This window comes from Conger conger, chromosome 9, assembly GCF_963514075.1.
Source record: "Conger conger chromosome 9, fConCon1.1, whole genome shotgun sequence".
In the NCBI taxonomy this organism is placed as follows: Eukaryota; Metazoa; Chordata; class Actinopteri; order Anguilliformes; family Congridae; genus Conger; species Conger conger.
The window spans coordinates 11,817,576-11,836,758 of NC_083768.1; the positions used below are offsets into that span (position 1 = coordinate 11,817,576).

The 19,183-nt window shown below is 47.3% G+C and overlaps 2 protein-coding genes across 4 annotated transcripts; both read left to right on the forward strand.

Moving 5' to 3' along the window:
* The first annotated feature begins 762 nt into the window (after positions 1-762).
* bfsp2 (beaded filament structural protein 2, phakinin) lies at positions 763-9,256 on the forward strand. The gene is made up of 8 exons (XM_061253513.1): positions 763-1,206; positions 3,559-3,641; positions 4,405-4,561; positions 5,139-5,300; positions 5,639-5,767; positions 6,654-6,889; positions 8,128-8,180; positions 8,506-9,256. Exons 1-8 carry the CDS (start codon positions 763-765, stop codon positions 8,544-8,546), a joined length of 1,305 nt encoding a protein of 434 aa, XP_061109497.1. The 3' UTR covers positions 8,547-9,256.
* A 2,166-nt stretch (positions 9,257-11,422) lies between these two features.
* On the forward strand, positions 11,423-18,660 carry LOC133136220 (protein CDV3 homolog). Of its 3 annotated transcripts, none has more exons than XM_061253517.1 (5): positions 11,423-11,846; positions 14,852-14,928; positions 15,546-15,679; positions 16,142-16,304; positions 17,233-18,660. In XM_061253517.1, exons 1-5 carry the CDS (start codon positions 11,661-11,663, stop codon positions 17,357-17,359), a joined length of 687 nt encoding a protein of 228 aa, XP_061109501.1. In that variant the 5' UTR covers positions 11,423-11,660; the 3' UTR covers positions 17,360-18,660. The 3 variants fall into 3 exon arrangements, with proteins under 3 accessions (XP_061109501.1, XP_061109500.1, XP_061109503.1); XM_061253516.1 differs by having other exon boundaries at positions 11,424-11,855; XM_061253519.1 differs by lacking the exon at positions 11,423-11,846 and adding an exon at positions 11,957-12,155.
* Positions 18,661-19,183: the final 523 nt, after the last annotated feature.

Genomic DNA, 19,183 nt, shown 5'->3' on the forward strand with positions numbered 1-19,183 from the left:
ATAAAGTTTTTTCTGACTGTATGACTTTGTCTGACTATGACTGTATGACTATGATTGTATGACTTTATATAACTCTGTATTACTTCATATGACTGTATGACTCTGCATGACTATGATTGTATGACTTTATATAACTGTATTACTTCATATGACTGTATAACTCTGCATGACTATGATTCCACATGACTGTATGATCGTGTGTGCTCTGTGACTCTGTGTGACTCTGTGATCGTATGACTGTATAACTCTGTATGACTGTGGCCCCTGGAGCCTGTCAGCTGCTGGACCCTGTCTGTGTTTACGCAGAGCGCTCATTGTTTCTTTGGCGGGCGAGAGAAAGCCGACGTACAGAGAAGCTTCCTCCCCCCCCCCCCCCCCCCCCCGGGGGGCAATGTGATGACACGCTTTCCACACGCTGTTTTGGAAACGCTTTTGGGTCATCGATGGAATTTTTCTGAGAGGGTCGCAGTGCTGAGGCAGCCAGAAAAAAAAGCACCATCACCTCCCCCCCCCCCCCCCCGCCACGTCCAACAAAGCCCCCCTGCACCGGCCAGGGGACCCCGGGGGGGGGGACAATCGCGAACGGCCAGCACAATCGCCCCGGCAACAAAAGCTCCCACTTTCCAGAAGAGCGGCCCACAATAAAGGGGGGCGTCATCGCGGGCGGGCGCGAGGCCGGTAGCGGTGGGCGGGGAGCGGGGATATGAGAGCGGGCCCACGCCCCGGGCCCGGCACCCTGCTGCCACACACCGACGCGGCACAATGCCTCTGCCGAGACAAAGATCCTCCCTCCTGGGCCAGACGTGCCCCCCGGGGCCCGGCGTGGGCCGGGCGGGCGCGGGAATCACGGCGGCCCCGCGCGGGGTGTTCGTGGGGACGGCGCCCGCGGGGACGGTGCCCGTGGGGGGCGCCAGCAGCCTGGGCGCGCGGGTCTCGCGGCGGGCGCTGGGCATCAGCAGCGTGTTCCTGCAGGGCATGCGCAGCTCCGCCCTGCCCGCCCTGCCCCGCGGGGCCGAGCGGGGGCCCCGCCAGCCCGCCGGGGACGGCCTGAACGGCTGCCTGCTGGAGTACCGCGACAAGGTGCGCGCCCTGGAGCAGCTCAACCAGCAGCTGGAGGAGCAGATCCGCCACTGCCTGGACCGCAAGGCCTCCAGCGCCGGGAACTGGACCGCCCTGCGCCACGACTGGGAGGACATCTACCGACAGGTGGGCCCCGGGGGCGGGGGGGGGGAACACGGTAAATGGTAAATGGCAGGCATTTATATAGCGCCTTTATCCAAAGCGCTGTACAATTGATGCTTCTCCATTCACCCATTCATACACACACTCACACACCGACGGCGATTGGCTGCCATGCAAGGCACCGACCAGCTCGTCAGGAGCATTTAGGGGTTAGGTGTCTTGCTCAGGGACACTTCGACACAGCCCGGGCGGGGGATCGAACCGGCAACCCTCCGACTGCCAGACGACTGCTCTTACTGCCTGAGCCATGTCGCCCCAACACGGGGGGAACACGCGGGGCTCCGCAGGGCGGCCAACATTTAGGGCTGTCCTGGTGTGAGATGAAATGCTCCTCTCCAAAGTAAATTATATCAGCGTGAGCTGCATAGCCCTCACGATGGGATGGTGTGAGTCAGTCAATTAATTAGTTCCCTTTCTCTGCGTTGTGTATATAACAAAGAACACACTGAGAATGAATGCTGTTGGTCTCTATTTTATTTACGTATACGGAAGCAAACCGCATCTGTAGCACGATGATGTCTACAATTGAGTGGTATTCTGATCCAGGGACACCTGCAGGACAGGAGGCACACAGCATGACATGGAAAGTTCTTCTACACTGGGTTCTGGGACAGGGGTGCGCATGGAAGCGGGAGATGAACTCCCTCCAGAAGGTTCTGTGAAGAGCGATAAACAGTGTAGGGTTATTAACAGCATTCAGGGCCAAATATAGGTGGGAACAACTGGGATGCATTGTCCCAGGGTCCAGGCTCGAGGTGGGCCAAGGATACGGGGTTTAACTATTTTTAATCCGTTACAAAATATATTGAGGGGCGGGGTGGTGTACTCCCAATATACTGTATTTTGTTCCGGGCTTGAGAGAGTTCCTTGCAGTTGTATGTTAATCCCTCCCATATACTATGACACGGTCAGGATCTGAGCAAAAATGTTACATTGCAGGCATACACTCCAATTTGAAAGTAAATCATTTGAATGAAAGTTGTTTTATTAAAGCATTAAAAAAATGTTGGACAGCCAGGGGTTGATGATGTTGACATTGATGATTTTCCAAATGAATAGAAGCAGATAACTGATATCTGAAGTACCACAATTTAGTTATTGGTACTACCACATAACTTATCTTGGGCATTATGGAGGACCTGGAGAAGGTGTACTGTAGGTCATGGGGCAAACATACGAGAAGGCAGTCATCGTCTGTGGTGAAGACTGTACCACACATGGAGAAACCAAGCCTATGCTTATCTCTAGTTTCAGTGTGTCGTGGTGTTTGTGTGAAGTACAGAAGGCAATGGGTGCATATTCATAAACATCTCACCAGTGTTTAGAGAATGAAGAAAAACAAATGAGGAAAGGCAGGCCCAGCACACTGTGTTAAATGTTCCCAAACATGTTTAATGGTGCAAACAAATTTTAGATCTGTAGACAAACAATTCCTGGCTGCTAAAGTAACAATACCTGACCTTTTTTTTTGTTTGGACCATTAAACTTGTTTATGAGCGTTTAATATCTCTTGTCCACATCAAATACAACCGTTCCCTCATTCCTCTGCTGGTTCTTTTTGTGGAAGACTGATAAAAAACCAGTGCAATCAAACCCGCTTTTATTGATAGGAGGGAAGACTTCAATCCCAGTTCCCAGTTCTTTTTTAAGTCCCACTGACATACACTCAGTGAGAACTTTATTAGGTATTTATTAGGGACTTATTTGTCTTCAGCTGCTGTAGCCTATCCATTTAAGAGGTTTGACACATTTTGTGTTCAGAGATGCTCTTCTGCATACCACTGTTGTCATGTGTGGTTATTTGCATTACTGTCACCTTCCTGTCAGCTTTGACCAGTCTGGCCATTCTCCACTGACCTCTCATTAGCAAGGTGTTTTTGCCCATAGAACTGCTGCTCAATGGAAGTTTTTTGTTTTTCACACCATTCTATGCAAGCTCTAGAGACTGTTGTGCTTGAAAACCCCAGGAGATCAGCAGTTTCTGAGATATTCAAACCATTTTGTCTGGCACCAACAATCATTCCACGGTCAAAGCCACTTAGGTTACATTTCTTCCCCATTCTGACATTTAGTCTGAACAACAGCTGAATCTCTTGACCATGTCTGCATGCTTTTATGCATTTAGTTGCTGCCACATGATTGGCTGATTAAATATTTGCATGCTGGTGCACCGGTCTACCTAATAAATTGCTCAGTAAGTGTATATTTACTCTCCGAACCGCAAATGAAGTTTAACATTCAGAAATATGCGGTACTTCCTGCATTTCCTCGAGTCGCGACTAACGTTGTGATGTCACCCACTGTGATGTCACCTAGGTGAGCGAGGCCATCTTGGACAATGCCCGACTCATGCTTCAGACGGAGAACGTCCAGGCCAGCGCCGAGGACTTCAAGGACAGGTGAGCGGCCATGTCTGATCCTGACACAGAGGCCCTGGGCCGGCCATACCTCATTATCTCCAGACTCGAGTCGAGCGCTATACAGTAGCTCACTTTCATCTAAATCTGCATCGCACAGCAATGGTAACAATGCCAGAGGCGGAAAATCCAGACACAAAAAGTCCTCACCAATACTTTGCTAATTAACACAATTATTCAGACAGGAGGTAGAACTAATTCACTAGTGGACGAAACACTTGGCAGGACTTCTACTTTCTGACCCCAGGACTTTCCACCTCTGAACAGTAGTGAGATAGCTTTAGTGATATACAGCAAGTGCACTATTTCCGTGTCTCATGCCACAGCGGTGCTTCAGAAACCTCTGATACAGAAGCATCTTTCATCCTGTTGTCGTACAGACGTGAGCATCGCGGAGAGTTCAGACCAAAGTTTCACAATGTATCAAGGTGTACAACTGGTGAATTTGCAACATTTCCAAAACTTGCTACCCGCAAATAGACAAGTTGAGTTCTTGCAATGGCAAGTGCCGGCATCAAACATTTCTGAGATGGGTAGCTCACTGCAGTGAATCCTGAGACATTCTGAAGCGATTTCATCTGAACTAGGCTATAGATTCCTCCACAGGGGTGACAGGTATTTGAACATGTACAGGCAGTTGTTTTCTATCTCTTTCCTCTCTCTCTCTCTCGCTCTCCCTCTCTCTCTATTTTTTTCACCTAGAAAAAACATGTTTCCCATATGACAGAATTTTCTGTGTCTGTAGATATGAGAATGAGCAGCCCTTCCGCAAGGCTGTGGAGGAGGAGATCACCTCTCTGTACAAGGTGATCGATGACGCCAATCTGACTAAGGCGGACCTGGAGAGTCAGATAGACAGTATGAAGGCAGAGCTGGAGGACCTGGATAGGGCCTATGAACAGGTGAGGGTCAGGGGTCAAGGTCAAGTATGCCCCCATCTCTCATGTTGGGAAAAGAAAGTGAAAATTCACTTACAGTACACCCCATATGAAAGGTAAACATTCCATTGTCAGGGTTCAGTAACACTAGAGGTAAGAACATGTAGACCAGTGTTTCTTAACCCATAGGTTGGGATCCAAATTGGGTCACAGGAGTATATGACGTGTTCTGGAATGAGTCTGAGTTAGTCTTGTAATCAGACTTAAGATCTTCTTTTTTTCTCTCAAGTTGAAAATATTAACTTGTTTTAAGTTACTGTTTACTTGAAGTGAAATTTTCTTACCCCATTGGCAAATCTTGAAATGAGTTTATCTGACTTACCTCATTGGCAAAATCTTTATCAAATTTACTTTTTATTTTTTTATTTGTCATATTTGTAAGTCTCAATATAAGACTGAGATACTTTTTTTATTTTTTTTGTGTGTGTACAAAATGTTTAATTCGGGTCCTGATAAAAGTATTTCTAATTCTGGTCCTGAAACGGTTAAGCAGTTTTAAGAACCGGTGATTTAGATCTTAACACGATGTCCCGCTCTGCAGGAAGTGAGGACTCTGTACAATCAGCTGGCCCACCCGCAGGCGAACGAACCGGACGCCCCGATTGAGACCAGCCTGGACCAGATCCTGGGCTACATCCGCTCCCACTGGGAGAGGGCCATCGAGAGGAACCGGGCCGAGACCGACAACTACCCCGAGTCCAAGGTACCCAGAACCCAATCCGCCCAGAAACCCAATCCACTTCTCAACCACGTGGTACAGGTACCCAGGACCCAATCCACTTCTCAACCACGTGGTGCAGGTACCCAGGACCCAATCCACTTCTCAACCGCGTGGTACAGGCTAAAATGAGCTCAGCGACCCATCGCTGACTCAACACAAAACATTCTCACAATGGTGCTGAGAGACACAATGTTCAGAACTTTCTAATCACGTGATGTTTCTGATCTCACACCTTGAAGGGAAAAGTTGAAAGAGATGAATGACTCTCTCTCTCTCTCTCTCTCTCTCTCTCTCACTTCTCCCGTATGTGCGTACAGCAGACAGAGCAGGGCCTGGGCTGCCAGCTGACTCGCGAGGAGGAGGAGATACAGACCCTGAAGGCAGACTGCAACGACTCCGGCTGCAAGATCCAGAGCCTGCAGGCTGAGACGGAGTCGCTGAGAGCCCTGGTACTACCCCCCCCCCCCCCCCCCCCCCGCCCCCTGGAGCTGGAGCTGGAGCTGGGAGAGAGTCTGACTGGGCTTCAGTGATCGGCCTGCCGCAGGGACATGGAGCTACCATGCTGCTCTTACACTGAAGCCCAGGCTCCCTCACCTGTCCACAGACCCCCTCACTTCTACATACATGTCTAGTACACATCTGTCTACGTGTGCACATATGCATGGATTAAATCTTCACCGCACTTGTCCCTGGTTATGGTTATGGCGCACTTTGTTGTACATCCCTCCGGATAAGAGCTTCTGCCAAATGCCTAGAATGTGATGGATGCATGCATGGGTTTGTTAGTGTGTATGCATACATGCGTGTGTGTGTGTGTGTGTGTGTCTGTGTATGCATAAATGCATGTGTGTATGCATATATTGTTGTGTGTGTGTCTGTGTGTATGTATACATGCATGTGTGTGTGTGTCTGTGTGTATGCATACATGCGTGTGTGCGTGTGTGTGTCTGTGTGTATGCATACATGCGTGTGTGTATGCATATATTGTTGTGTGTGTGTCTGTGTGTATGCATACATGCGTGTGTGTGTGTGTCTGTGTGTATGCATACATGCGTGTGTGTGTGTGTGTCTGTGTGTATGCATACATGCATGTGTGTGTGTGTCTGTGTGTAGGCATACATGCGTGTGTGCGTGTGTGTGTCTGTGTGTATGCATACATGCGTGTGTGTATGCATATATTGTTGTGTGTGTGTCTGTGTGTATGCATACATGCATGTGTCTGTGTGTATGCATACATGCGTGTGGGTATGCATATATTGTTGTGTGTGTGTCTGTGTGTATGCATGCATGTGTGTGTGTGTAGACAGCCCCTGACCTGTCTCTGTGTGTCTGCAGAAGCGCGGTCTGGAGAACTCCCTGAGCGACGCTAAGCACTGGCACGACATCGAGCTGCAGAACCTGGGCTCCGTCATCAGCAAGCTGGAGGCGGAGCTCGGGGACGTCCGCGGCGACATCGAGCAGCAGCGCCGCGACTACGAGACGCTGCTGGGCAACAAGATGAGGCTGGAGCTGGAGATCGGCACCTACCACGGCATCCTGGACGGGGAGGAGAGCCGCTACCAGCCCGCCATGTGAGTCAGACCCCTGTGAGCACTCGCCACGTTAACCAGGGGTTCCCCAACCCTGCTCCTGCAGATCTAACCACCCGTAGGTTTCCATTTCAACCTACGGTACTACTTGGCTGAATTATCTAGCTGTCGCTTAATGAGGTGTGGCTTTGTTAGGGTCGGAGTGAAAACCTACAGGACGGTAGATCTCCAGGAACAGGGTTGGGCGGTCCTGCTCTAGCTGTTGAATGAGGTGTGCTTTGTTAGGGTCGGAGTGAAAACCTACAGGGTGGTAGATCTCCAGGAACAGGGTTGGGCGGTCCTGCTCTAGCTGTTGAATGAGGTGTGCTTTGTTAGGGTCGGAGTGAAAACCTGCAGGATGGTAGATCTACAGGAACAGGGTTGAGAACCACTGATATCACATTGAGTGGATCACTTCATCTTTCATATGAAATGGGTTGGGTTGGGTTTAGGGAATCGACAATCCTGGCCCTGGAGCACTTGCTAGGTGGCAGAAATTACCTGGATGTGTCCCTTTTGGACATACAGTACGCTTCTGAACCTTTTGTACATGTCAACCCTGAGCCAATCAGTGCACTTGCCTACTATTAGGTATACAAGCTGCATACAACATCTATACAACTTGTATAAAGTGTGGTGATTCGGTCACCTCCAAGGTCATTCCATGCAGGTCTTCAGTAACTTTAACAGAAGGTTAAAATCTGCCCCCTAGTGTTACACAAGGGCACATTTTCACAAAATTAGCAATGGTCCTATGAGAGTGAAGCATTATGACTCCCAAAATGCCTGGTGCTATGAAGATTGGTACCTGATGGGTACCATGCCTTACTTACTTTTAATAAAATTAATCAGCCAAAAAGTGTTGTTGTGTTGCACAAATCATGCAAATTAGCGACTGACAACATCACGTTCTCAGTTAAACTTTTCCCGATAAAGTTGTATCGTGCTGCACCTCCTGTGTCTCAATACCTGACACTGTCCAGTATCTTGCTGTTATCCCCAGTTTCTAGCTGTGCGTGGCTGTGTACACTTTGTGTAGTATCATTCTGTGCCAAAGGTGTATAACTCTATGACTGTGTGTGCGGTGTGCTATTGTACCTGCAGTTTGTGACTGAGTATGACTGTGTTTTCCTGTGCTATCCATACAGTACCATGTGTGTGTGACTGCGTTCTATCTGTATATTTTGTGTGTGGTGGTGTTATTTCGCGACACACCCTGTTTGTGCTGTATCTGTGTGCAGGTGGTCAGGAAGCCCAGCGGAGGGTGAGATTCAGTCAGAACCCGCACCAGACGGTGAGGTTAAATCAGACCCAAATAGTGCTGCACAGCCTGAAGGTAGAGCTTAAAGTCATCTGACCGTACCTTTTTAATTACGTCAGACAATTTGATGCTCAGTTGACTTGAATAGATTTTTCGTGTAACTGTAAATGGCATCATGGACAGATTGACTTCAACAAAACCCATTACAAAAAAAGACCTTCTAAAGGAAAGATACTTATACTTTTCTGTTATTTAGACCACCAATCAGTTGCCATTAAATTAAATTATATTTGAATTATAAAATAGAAAAGGTGGGAAATTTCTCTTTTGAACTGTTTCATTTTTTCTTCACCTTTAGAAGAGTCCAACCCACCAACTAGCCTACAGGAGGAGAACTAAAGAACAATGGCATGACCTCTCCTGCACTTTGACCTGCGGAAAGACTCCCCCTCTGAAAAAAGATCTTCAGTTGACACGGACATGCTCCTAAGAAGATCACATTTGAGAAGATTGAATTTTGCCTGTTCCAGTTCTTCTCTTATCTGAGAGGCCCTGTGTTCTTTTGTATGAGCTTAATAAAACAAAAAAATAAAATAAAAAAAATTGGTCCTGCTAACTGATGGCAGCACTTGACTTGTGGTGCATTGTCATGATAGATTCTCTATTTTCTTATCAGAAGCTCCCTTTCTATGGAAACTGAATGATAATGCATATACTACTACATTTATTACAGTACAGAGAGGTGGAGCTCTAATCAACAGTCACTCATCCATTACAGTTTTTATCTGTTATAAGATACAATGAAGCTTTCACTTTCATATTTTCTTTAGTTCTTTCACAGGTTAGATTAGGAGAACAAGTAATCATTTTCATTCCTGTAAATCTTCACCTCCATATACAGTAAATAATAAAACAACCACACTATATGATCTAACCCTAAGTCAACCCATGTCCCAGCATGTAGAGGTGATGTATAGAAATCCAATGCAACAGGAGCAGCAAACTCCACTCTCTTAATTCCCCCCTCAGTTCTTCTTTCTAATTGACCGTCATTCTCCTGGACATTACATGTATTTAAAGATGTTTTATCACCAGCAAACGGCTAATAAAATCACACATTACAGAAAGTTGTCTCATATTGAGTGCCTTATTTAATATTACTGTATATTCTGAAAGACTTTCGTAATTGTCATACAATATAGTATTTTGGTACATGTTGTTCACTAAGCCAATGGGAATAAACGGAATGTCGCGATAGACATAGGTTCTATTCTGTCCACATCAACTGTCTGATTTGATGGCAATGAGTGTTTTTAAATAATAATTCAATAACTCCTTAAAAGTTTCACTGAAATTAGTCAACATAAGCCATGCTATCATTAAAAGTTATGTAAGTATGTTGGAGTCAATGCTATATTATATTAAGAGTTACAATGAAATCAGTATCAAAAAAATCACACTAAAAAATAACATTAAAAACTGTAGCTTTAAAAAACCCAAATTACTTAAGAAATATATTAATAAATATAGAGCCAGTTTCACACACACACAGATGAAGTGTGGTCCTAGACTAAACTGAGTCTTCAATGGAGAATCTCCATTCAAAATTATATTCAGTCTAGGACTAGCCTAAATATGTGTCAGTGAAACTGCCTCATATTAAAAAAATATTGCTTATAGCAAATTAGAAATTAGTAAGTGGTGATTTATGAATGAAAAACATTATTTTTTAATTAATAAAAGAAAAAGAGTGCTGCACTAACTAAACATAAAGAGTGAATAACCACTGATCTTCATGAACAGAGGGCAACATCACTATTAACAGCAGAGAGGTTAATGTATCGCATTCACTTAGAGAGTATTAACAGCAGAGAGTTTTGTGTTTATTCAGGTGCCAATTTATTACAGTTATTTAGCTGATGCTTTTATACAAATAAAAAAATGAAACAGTTGATTAGACTAAGCAGCAAGGTGGGGTTAAGGGCCTTACTCAAGGGCCCAACAGCTGCATTGATCTTAGGCTACAGGCTGCAACTAGGTCTTCTATTTCTGTAAAGCTGTTTCCTGACAATGCCCTTTGTATTAAAAAAAAAAGAATCGTAAAAAAAACAAACAGTATTTTCACCTCTCAGTTCTCACCAAGCTCTTCTGACTTGATAAAGGCGCTATACAAATGCCAACCATCTGATAACCCAGCTCTGTGCCTGTCTGTGCTCAGGTGTGAGACGTGATGAACTGAAGTGAAAGCCTGGGGCATGTACAGTCAGCTTCTCCGAACTTCTGTTAATTTCCATCTGTCACTGCTCCTGTAGGAATTAAGGAGATCCACTTTGCTTCCATTTTCATACCCCAGTCTTTTAAGTAGGGCCCGTAGAAAGACACAAGGTGCTATTTGCGTGCATTTCAGTCTTCCACCATCATTATGTAGATTTTTGGGCGTTCAGTGAATTATTCAGTATGAATATTTGCCCTGACCAATGCCTCTCGTAAATCGTAATTTAAATCTTGCTGCCTCGAATTGCTCTCTTAACTCTCTTAAGTCCACACAGCCAATGCGTTTTGACAGCTGTTTTGTCAAAGAGCTGTCAAAGCGTACACCTCTGTCTGGCATTAGAGCTGGTCTATCGTAATTGTGCTCTGATCTAAAGATAAGTTGCAATAATGTGCAACAAATATCTTGTTGGTTTGCAATGCACCAGTTGGATATTGTCATCATTCTGAGTGTTTTATGAACATTTATTTGCAACAAGGTCATTTAAGGGGGCAATTACCAAATAAACAACCAATGTCCAAACAACCACATAAGTTACTTCATAGAAGACCAACAAAAAAGAAACTGAGACAACCTAATCAAATACAAATCTGATTTTCTGAGAACAGAATCTGAGCACATACAATATTACATCAATGTATAGCTGGATTATTAAGATGGAGGTACAGCATACTGTGATTGTTAATGCAAGCAAATGGAGCTACGTATCTGCATCATGTTAAAAGTAGCCTTCAAATTACACTGTGGGTTCATGTGATGAAAAGCCTTCAAGAAAAGTCTGATTAACTACTTTGAGACTCTTCAAATGACAACCTGCGATATGTCACTGTCACTTCAACACGTAGCTTCGGCACGAATCTGCACTTCTACGCGTGGTGATCAACTACCACTTCCAGGCCTTGACCACTCCCGGTAGTCTCACAATCCGGTTTGTCAATTTGGGATTGGCTACAGAGGCTGTCAATAAACGGCGACCCGCCTCGTACAGCCGCAGGGGTAGGCTTCACATCCGGTTTCCTTATGTTCGGCATGACAGAGCGGCACAGCAACTTCGCGAATGTAGCCGGCTGTTAGTCTTTCTTCAAACGAGACACGTGAAAGGAGCATTTTGAAAAGATTCAGGTCAAATACCGGGCGTTGTTTGCAAAGTGCCGTTGCTGAACCATATAACCTATCTGGCTAGTTCATTTAAACACTTGCGGTGAACTATATGTAATATATATCTATATTTTTATAAGAAAATGGCGGATATTACTAGCACTTGTGCCGAGAAGAGCTTGGACGATTTCTTTGCCAAGCGGGATAAAAAGAAGAAAAAGGAAAAAGGGAAGGGGAAGGAGCAAGCACCGGCGCCGGGACCCGTAACTTTGAAAAAGAACAAAAAGGATAAAGAGAAGTCGACTAAAAACGAAAATCAAGACTCCCAGGTAGAGAAGGTATGCGAATAGATCAGCTAAATGTTAGCCAGTCAGCTATCCAGCCAGTTTGACGTCAGTGCAGCGTTTAGTTAGCTAGATGGCAAACTACTACGCCCCACAAGGTAAAAACGAATCTCAGGTTCAGTAATGAGACAGGTTGTCTGTATTGTTAGTGTTGCGAGGTGTGACAAGGTACATCGAATTAACTCGACACAGTTGAGTGTCGGATTTCCAGAGGAGAAGCTGGCGGGCGCGATACTGGTCTCCCGCTTTCGCTCCTCAGCTGATCTGCTAACACATGCAGTCACGGTGTTGCCGGTATGTAAAAACTAACTATGTTCGTCTGTAAGGTACTGTTGCTCATCAACAGAGCGTGGTATCAAAGTGTTTAGAATATCAGGTGAATTTTGGTCAGTTGGCCTAATATGGTTCACCGAGGCCGTGCCTTCTTGTGGAGCTAGCTAGCGAAGTTTTCTAGCTAGCTACGTGAAGATAATGTTAGCCACTACGTGAATGCAATACATTAAATATGGTAGCTGTCACGCTAAGATACCAGCCTGGACATCACGCTATCCTAGCCAGTTCTAACTTGTTTAAAAAAATGTTGGGATCTAATGGGATATAGGGTAAGGTTTGAATAAAGCGCATTTACAATCCGTTTAATTCTACGTTTACTGGAAAGCACGCATTTATTAGTAACGTTACACGGCACCACCCACGTTTTTCTGATCGTAGTGTTGCCAACAGGTTGACTAAGTCTACATGTATGTGACAATTAGGTTGTGCCGGATCGGTTATGGCGACTGATTGTCTGAAATGTCAGATGACGAATGGTTTTCCGCTACCTAACGGAAGCCTATTTGGAATCTCTAGGTATTTGACCGTGTACAGAATCATACCATACAGACGTCAGTATCCGATTGGCTACCTTAATCGCGTTTAGATACATTTCTTCCGAAAAATGACCAAAGATCTATCGTACAACTTGTCCGTTCCAGATTCCCTGTGGGCCGTCTGCGTGTCTAGAACTCCTTGGGATGTACCATCTCAGATGTCGAGCACATTTCAGCTAGATAGTACTATGAATTATGTTAGAATCGGTTGATACATCCAACCTGTGCCTCGTATCAGGGTCTAGTTTTATAATTATAAGTATAGTATGCCTGTGGACCCTTGGAAATAAGTGGCACATAATTAATTCTTAAAGGGAAAAAAAATAATAGCAGTTAGTGTTCCCTAAAGGCCCTTTCCTCCAGTGCAGACTGGAGCCCAGTATTTGTGAAAGGATAGGGAGCCCATGGGTCAGTGGTTGGGTTACTGTGCTGTCCTTGGGGCCCAGTTGTCTGTCATGTTGGAGAGGGAAAAATAAACGATAAGGGTTGTTTGAAAAAGATATGGTGGTCTCCACCATAAGCACAGGCTCTTCCAGCCTGAAACACGAGAGCTAAACGCCAGCAGTACAGGGCACTAGCTGTTGGCTAGATAGGCAACCACACACCTCTGCTACGCTGGCTCTTCTTTAGATATTTAAGGTCTGTAAATCTTTCAGTCAAAATGTTGTCATCAGAACAATTTGTCTCCCCACCATCAACACAATCAGATTTACGTAGCATATGCATATCTGCAACCCGGAGACCATATTTATCCAGTTGCACGTAGCGTGATTCCTGTTGTCAGGTGCGTTTACCTGAGGGGCTAGATGAAAACCTCCGTAAGGCCAGGGCATCCTCCCCCCCCGAGTCCCTGCCCTGCCCCTGAGGAACAGAATGTGCTGGCCCCCCCTCTGAGCTCAGAGTGCCTCGCTCGTCTGGCGGTGAGATGCCTTTGATTCCCGGCCTGTTCCCCGCAGCTCTGGCCTGCCCCTCGCCGTTCCACCGGAAGCCGGTTTCTCTTGACGCGCTGCAGAACCACGAGACGGGTCCTTACGGCCCTGGGGGCCGGAGGGAGGGAGGGAGGGAGGGAGGGGAGATGGGGGGAGGGGGGAGGTGCTGTTCTAGACGCAGCTCTCTGCACAGCGCACCGCCGGCTGTGTCAGTACCCGCCCAGCCAAGGTCAGCCCTCCCCACAGGCACACAGCGGGAGCGTGTCAGCGGTTCCCCGGTTTTGGTCCAGAAGGGTCTGTGTTGTGAATGCGCACAATGGCTCTCCCGTCGCACGCCACGTGAGCTGAGCCGGGCCTGTACACTCGCCCACGTGGAACAAACCCTAAAACGGCTGCAGGAACTGAACCCTGGAGGTGCTGGGGGTCCACTACCCGGGCGTCAACTGACGCAGGGCGGCCTGTAGTGTAGTGGTTAAGGTAAAAGACTGGGATACGCAAGGTTGGTGGTTCTAATCCCGGTGTAGCCACAATAAGATCCGCACAGCCGTTGGGCCCTTGAGCAAGGCCCTTAACCCTGCATTGCTCCAGGGGAAGATTGTCTCCTGTTTAGTCTAATCAACTGTACGTCGCTCTGGATAAGAGCGTCTGCCAAATGCCAAAATGACTCCAGCCGGGTTGCCAAGTCCTCCCAAGAAAGTGACGCAACTAGTACCATACCCTACTGCTGGTGTACCCACTCTTTTCCAGAATGGGCCAGTGCGGGCTTTTGTTCCAACCAAGCAGTCACACACCTGATTCTACTAATCAGCCATTGGAGTCTTTGCCAAGGACCTGGATTAGGAGGATCAGGTGTGTTGCTGCTCGGTTGGAACAAAGGCCTGCACCCACACCAGCCCATTCTGGGTAAGATTGAGTACCCCTGCCTTATGGCATACAACTGCTACTCTTAACTGCACTGTCTGGCTGACGGTCCAACATGGCTCGCCTACTCGTTAGCCACACACTGGATAAATAATAGCCCCAAGAACTTGACCCGTGGCATTTTTTTAAATTTATTTTTATTTTTATTTTTATTTTTATTTTTATTTTTATTTTTTATTTTTTTATTTAAAGGCGGACCCGAAGTCTTAAAAAACGAGCCACGGTTTGGCGAGGAAGCAGTCCGGCTGACCGCTGTTTGTCTGTGTTGCAGGATGACGAGGAGTGGAAGGAGTTTGAGCAGAAGGAGGTGGACTACAGCGGCCTCCGTGTGCAGGCCTTGCAGCTGAAGTAAGGACCGCGGGGGATCATCTGAGCTTTAGTCAGAACTTGGGCAGTGACTTCAGTTATGATCAATTTACTTACTTAACATTGCTTATATTACAATAAGGGAAAGGCCCTATGAGCCTTAGTTACATGCATTTACATTTGTGTATGTGTTGGTAGAGGTGCATACTGTATGCCACATACTATAGCTATATGGAATTAGAAATGAAGATATCGGGAAACATTAGTGTGCGATACTATGCACGTACATTCTGTAGCTTCACACGTTGTATAATTATAGCATTTTAGGACCTGTGCAGTATGACGTAACACAAATGGCGTACGGCTTAAATTAAGTTTGGCCTCTAGCGTAGTGGTTAAGGTAAATGACTGGGACACGCAAGGTCGGTGGTTCTAATCCCGGTGTAGCCACAATAAGATACGCACAGCTGTTGAGTCCTTGAGCAAGGCCCTTAACCCTGCATTGCTCCAGGGGAGGATTGTCTCCTGCTTAGTCTAATCAACTGTACGTCGCTCTGGATAAGAGCGTCTGCCAAAATGCCAATTACGTAATGTAATGTAAAAGTTTCCGTTCTCCCGCGGAGAGTGGGCCTGCTCACGAGCATTGTGTCTCTGCCCAGTGAGGAGCGGGACGAGGACGATTATGAGAAGGAGGAGGTGGGCGAGGACGGAGAGATCATTCTGGTCAGCGGGGACAAGATGTCCGGCCCGTGGAACAAGTCCGGAGCGGCCCCTGTGGCAGCCCCGCCCGTGGGTGAGTGAGCGGGAGTCTGGGCCGGGTAGAGCCACGGTTCTGTGCCCCACAGGGCTGTGAGTCTCCGACCTCCCTTCCCTTCCATTACCACTATTTACAGGCTATTCAACGCATCGTGAAATCTCTCTTCACCACCATTTGACTCAATCTATTTTATTGCAGAGTTACTCTTGAAAATGCACTGAATACACAAGTGTGACTGGAGAAATTGATGTCTATTGTCCACTAATACCGAGTACAATTAAAACAATGCACTGAACTAAGTTCTCAGCACATTTATTTTCAATAAGTGTATTTCATATTTAAGTGCATTTTGTTATATATTCATATATATCATATATCAATTATAATCGATTCTAACATTTGAAATTGATGCAGCTGAATTGCCACCTCAAGATCAATCCATAGTTACACCCAGAGTGTTCAGTTTGGGAGGTAATGGGCTCTTTTTGCTCTCTGTAGTGGAAGTGGAGGCCCCGGAGCCCAAGCCAACGGGGGTGTACAGGCCCCCCGGGGCGCGAATGGGCCCCGCAAAGAAGGGCCTGACCCAGGGGCCCCCGGAGATCTATAACGACACCCAGTTCCCCTCTCTTTCGTCTACGGCCAAACACGTGGAGACCCGCAGGTACGTCTGCCGAGACCTCGAGCAGGGACCGTTTTGGATGCGTGTCGCTTTGTTTTAAAAATAGGTGTGGCGTCGTACTGGTAAATCTTCCTTGCCATCGAGACGTATAGATAGCTTAGCATAAAGCCTATCGGAGTGAGTAGCCTACCTGCTTCAAAGTGAAGAAATACACCTCACAGCGACTCTGAAGCGGTCTTATTTACACAAGGTGTCGTGTATTTGAAATACACGTGTGGGGGAAATAAAAAAAATTAAAAAGAGAGCCATAGTTTAAGAAACAAGGGCTCTCTTTTTTTATTTTTTATATGAGGTCAGGCCTGATATGAGTCTATAGTCTACTAGGCTATGCTAGTATATGCATTTCATAGGGTCCTGTAAGGCATTTAATTTCTAATTTGGTTCCGGATATTAAAAAGGTTTAGAATCAGTGGAGTAGAGCCCTGCGGTAGCTGAGTGCTCTGTGTAGGTGTGGTGCAGAGTTGACTGGCCTCCATTTTGTGTGTGTATGGGAAGGGTCCAGAGTTGACTCTGTCCTCCATTTTGTGTGTGTATGGTAGTGTTTGAGGGTTGACTGTGGCCTCCATTTTGTGTGTGTATGGTAGTGTTTGAGGGTTGACTGTGGCCTCCATTTTGTGTGTGTATGGTAATGTTCGAGAGTTGACTGTGGCCTCCATTTTGTGTGTGTGTGTGTGTGTGTGTGTGTGTGTGTGTGTGTGTGTGTGTGTGTGTGTGTGTGTGGGGGAAGGGTCTGGAGTCGAGTCTGTCCTCCATTTTGTGTGCGTATGATAGTGTTTGAGGGTTGACTGTGGCCTCCATTTTGTGTGTGTATGGTAATGTTCGAGAGTCGAGTCTGTCCTCCATTTTGTGTGTGTATGGGAGTGTTCGAGGGTTGACTGTGGCCTCCATTTTGATTGCGGTTGTTCCCCAGGGACAGGGAGATGGAGAAGACCTTCGAGGTGGTGAAGCACAGGACCCGGACCAGGGAGGAAGGAGGCGCGGCCTCAGCGCAGCAGCTGCAGCTGGACAACCAATACTCCATCCTCGGGGACAAGTAACCGCCCCCTACGCCAAGCCCCGCCCACCACGGCCCCGCCCTCTACCTGTGCGCAGGTGGGAGGGAACAGAACTACAGCTGTGGATTAACTGCCATTGAACATACACGCCTATATACACACACACACACATTCATGTACCCCTCTCGCATACATACACACTCAAACACGTTCTCTCGCTCTCTGACGCACACATTCAAGCATACAGTCTCTCCCTCACATACTTACACATTCAGACACTTTCTCATTTGTTCTCTCACACACACACACCCCCTCACCCACACACACACACACACATACACCCCCCCCCCCCCCACACACACACACACACACACACACACACACACACACCCTCACCCTCACCCTCACACACCCACACACACACACATCCTCTCTGTGGCACACATGCCCTGGGCTAGCACAGGCCTGCCCTTCACCCATTGGGCCTGTACTCCACACAGCCCCTTTAACAGCAGTGGCTACAGGGAGGTGGACAAGAAAAAAAAAAAAACAAACCAACAAAAAAAACAAACCGTGATCTGCGTGTGAACATTTAACGATATACTTCAGCCATCCTATTTTTATGGTGTAGCTGCGGCTTTGGCCCCTGCTTTGGCCCCTGCCCTCGGGCCCGTCGCCGGGGAGACACCCGCTGGGCAGCCGTGGCTCCGGGTGGCAGGCGGTCGGTTGACGTTTAACGGCCGAATTTCAAACGGGCCGGGCGCTACGGCAACACGCGCAGAGTCCTGGCGTGTGGGGACTTCCTCAGGTTCACCTCGGCGGATAACGTGCTGGTTTAAACCGTTCTCTCCCACCCCCCAACCCCCCCCCCCCCCCCCCCCGGACCTGCCGTCTGACTCCCCCCGAGGGTCCGCCAGCCTCCTCCAGGACCGGGAATCTCTTTCAAACCGGCCGGCTGTCGGAGACGAAAGGTTTTGCTTTTCATCTGCTTTACACAAGGAAAAAAAAAACAAACTTTAAAAGTGGCCTTATTGGGGAAAGAGAAGCGGGGATTCTGTGACTGATCCTCTGAGAAGAATTGAGCTCTTTGTTTCACTGTAATTTGATCCTTACACTTACCCCTCCCGAATCACCGCCCTCCCCCCCCCCCCCCCCCCCCCGCGTCCTGGTTCTGAATGCAGCGCGGAGCGATCGTTTTGGGTACCCAGCAGAATACACCACTGAACTGTTACTCCTTTCTCCACTAACCACCCCCCCACACACCCCCTCTCCCCCTGATACTTTTATTTTGTGTTAACATTGGCAAGCCATTTTGTGGTAAATATTAAAGGTGTTATTTCTAATCGGATGGAGTTAACTTAATTTTTTTTCCTTACACCGGTTGCTGTGATGTAGGCTACTTGCCCGTTGGTGTTGTGGAGTGCTGTTGCTGGGCTACACTGAGACGGGTTCACGATGCAGTGAAATGAGAACTGGAACCCCACTCCAGACCTGGGCCCTGTTTCACGAAGCAGGCCAGCTGAGTGAGCTGCATAACTGCACTGGGTAAAACCCAGAACCCTCCCGATTTCTGGAACACGGGCTGAAGTTCGCAGTTATCCGGATGACTCTAATCCTGCTTGGTGAAACGTGCCCCTGATCACATAGAGCCCCAGGGCAGTGAGTTAAGTGCATTTGCTTCCGTGTGTTACCATGGGAATGTAGCCACGGCGTTCGTCTCTGGGTTACCTGGTTACAGGGTTCTCCAGCACGGCACAGCTCAGACAGTAAGAGCAGTCGTCTGGCAGTCGGAGGGTTGCCGGTTCGATCCCCCGCCCGGGCTGTGTCGAAGTGTCCCTGAGCAAGACGCCTAACCCCCCAAATGCT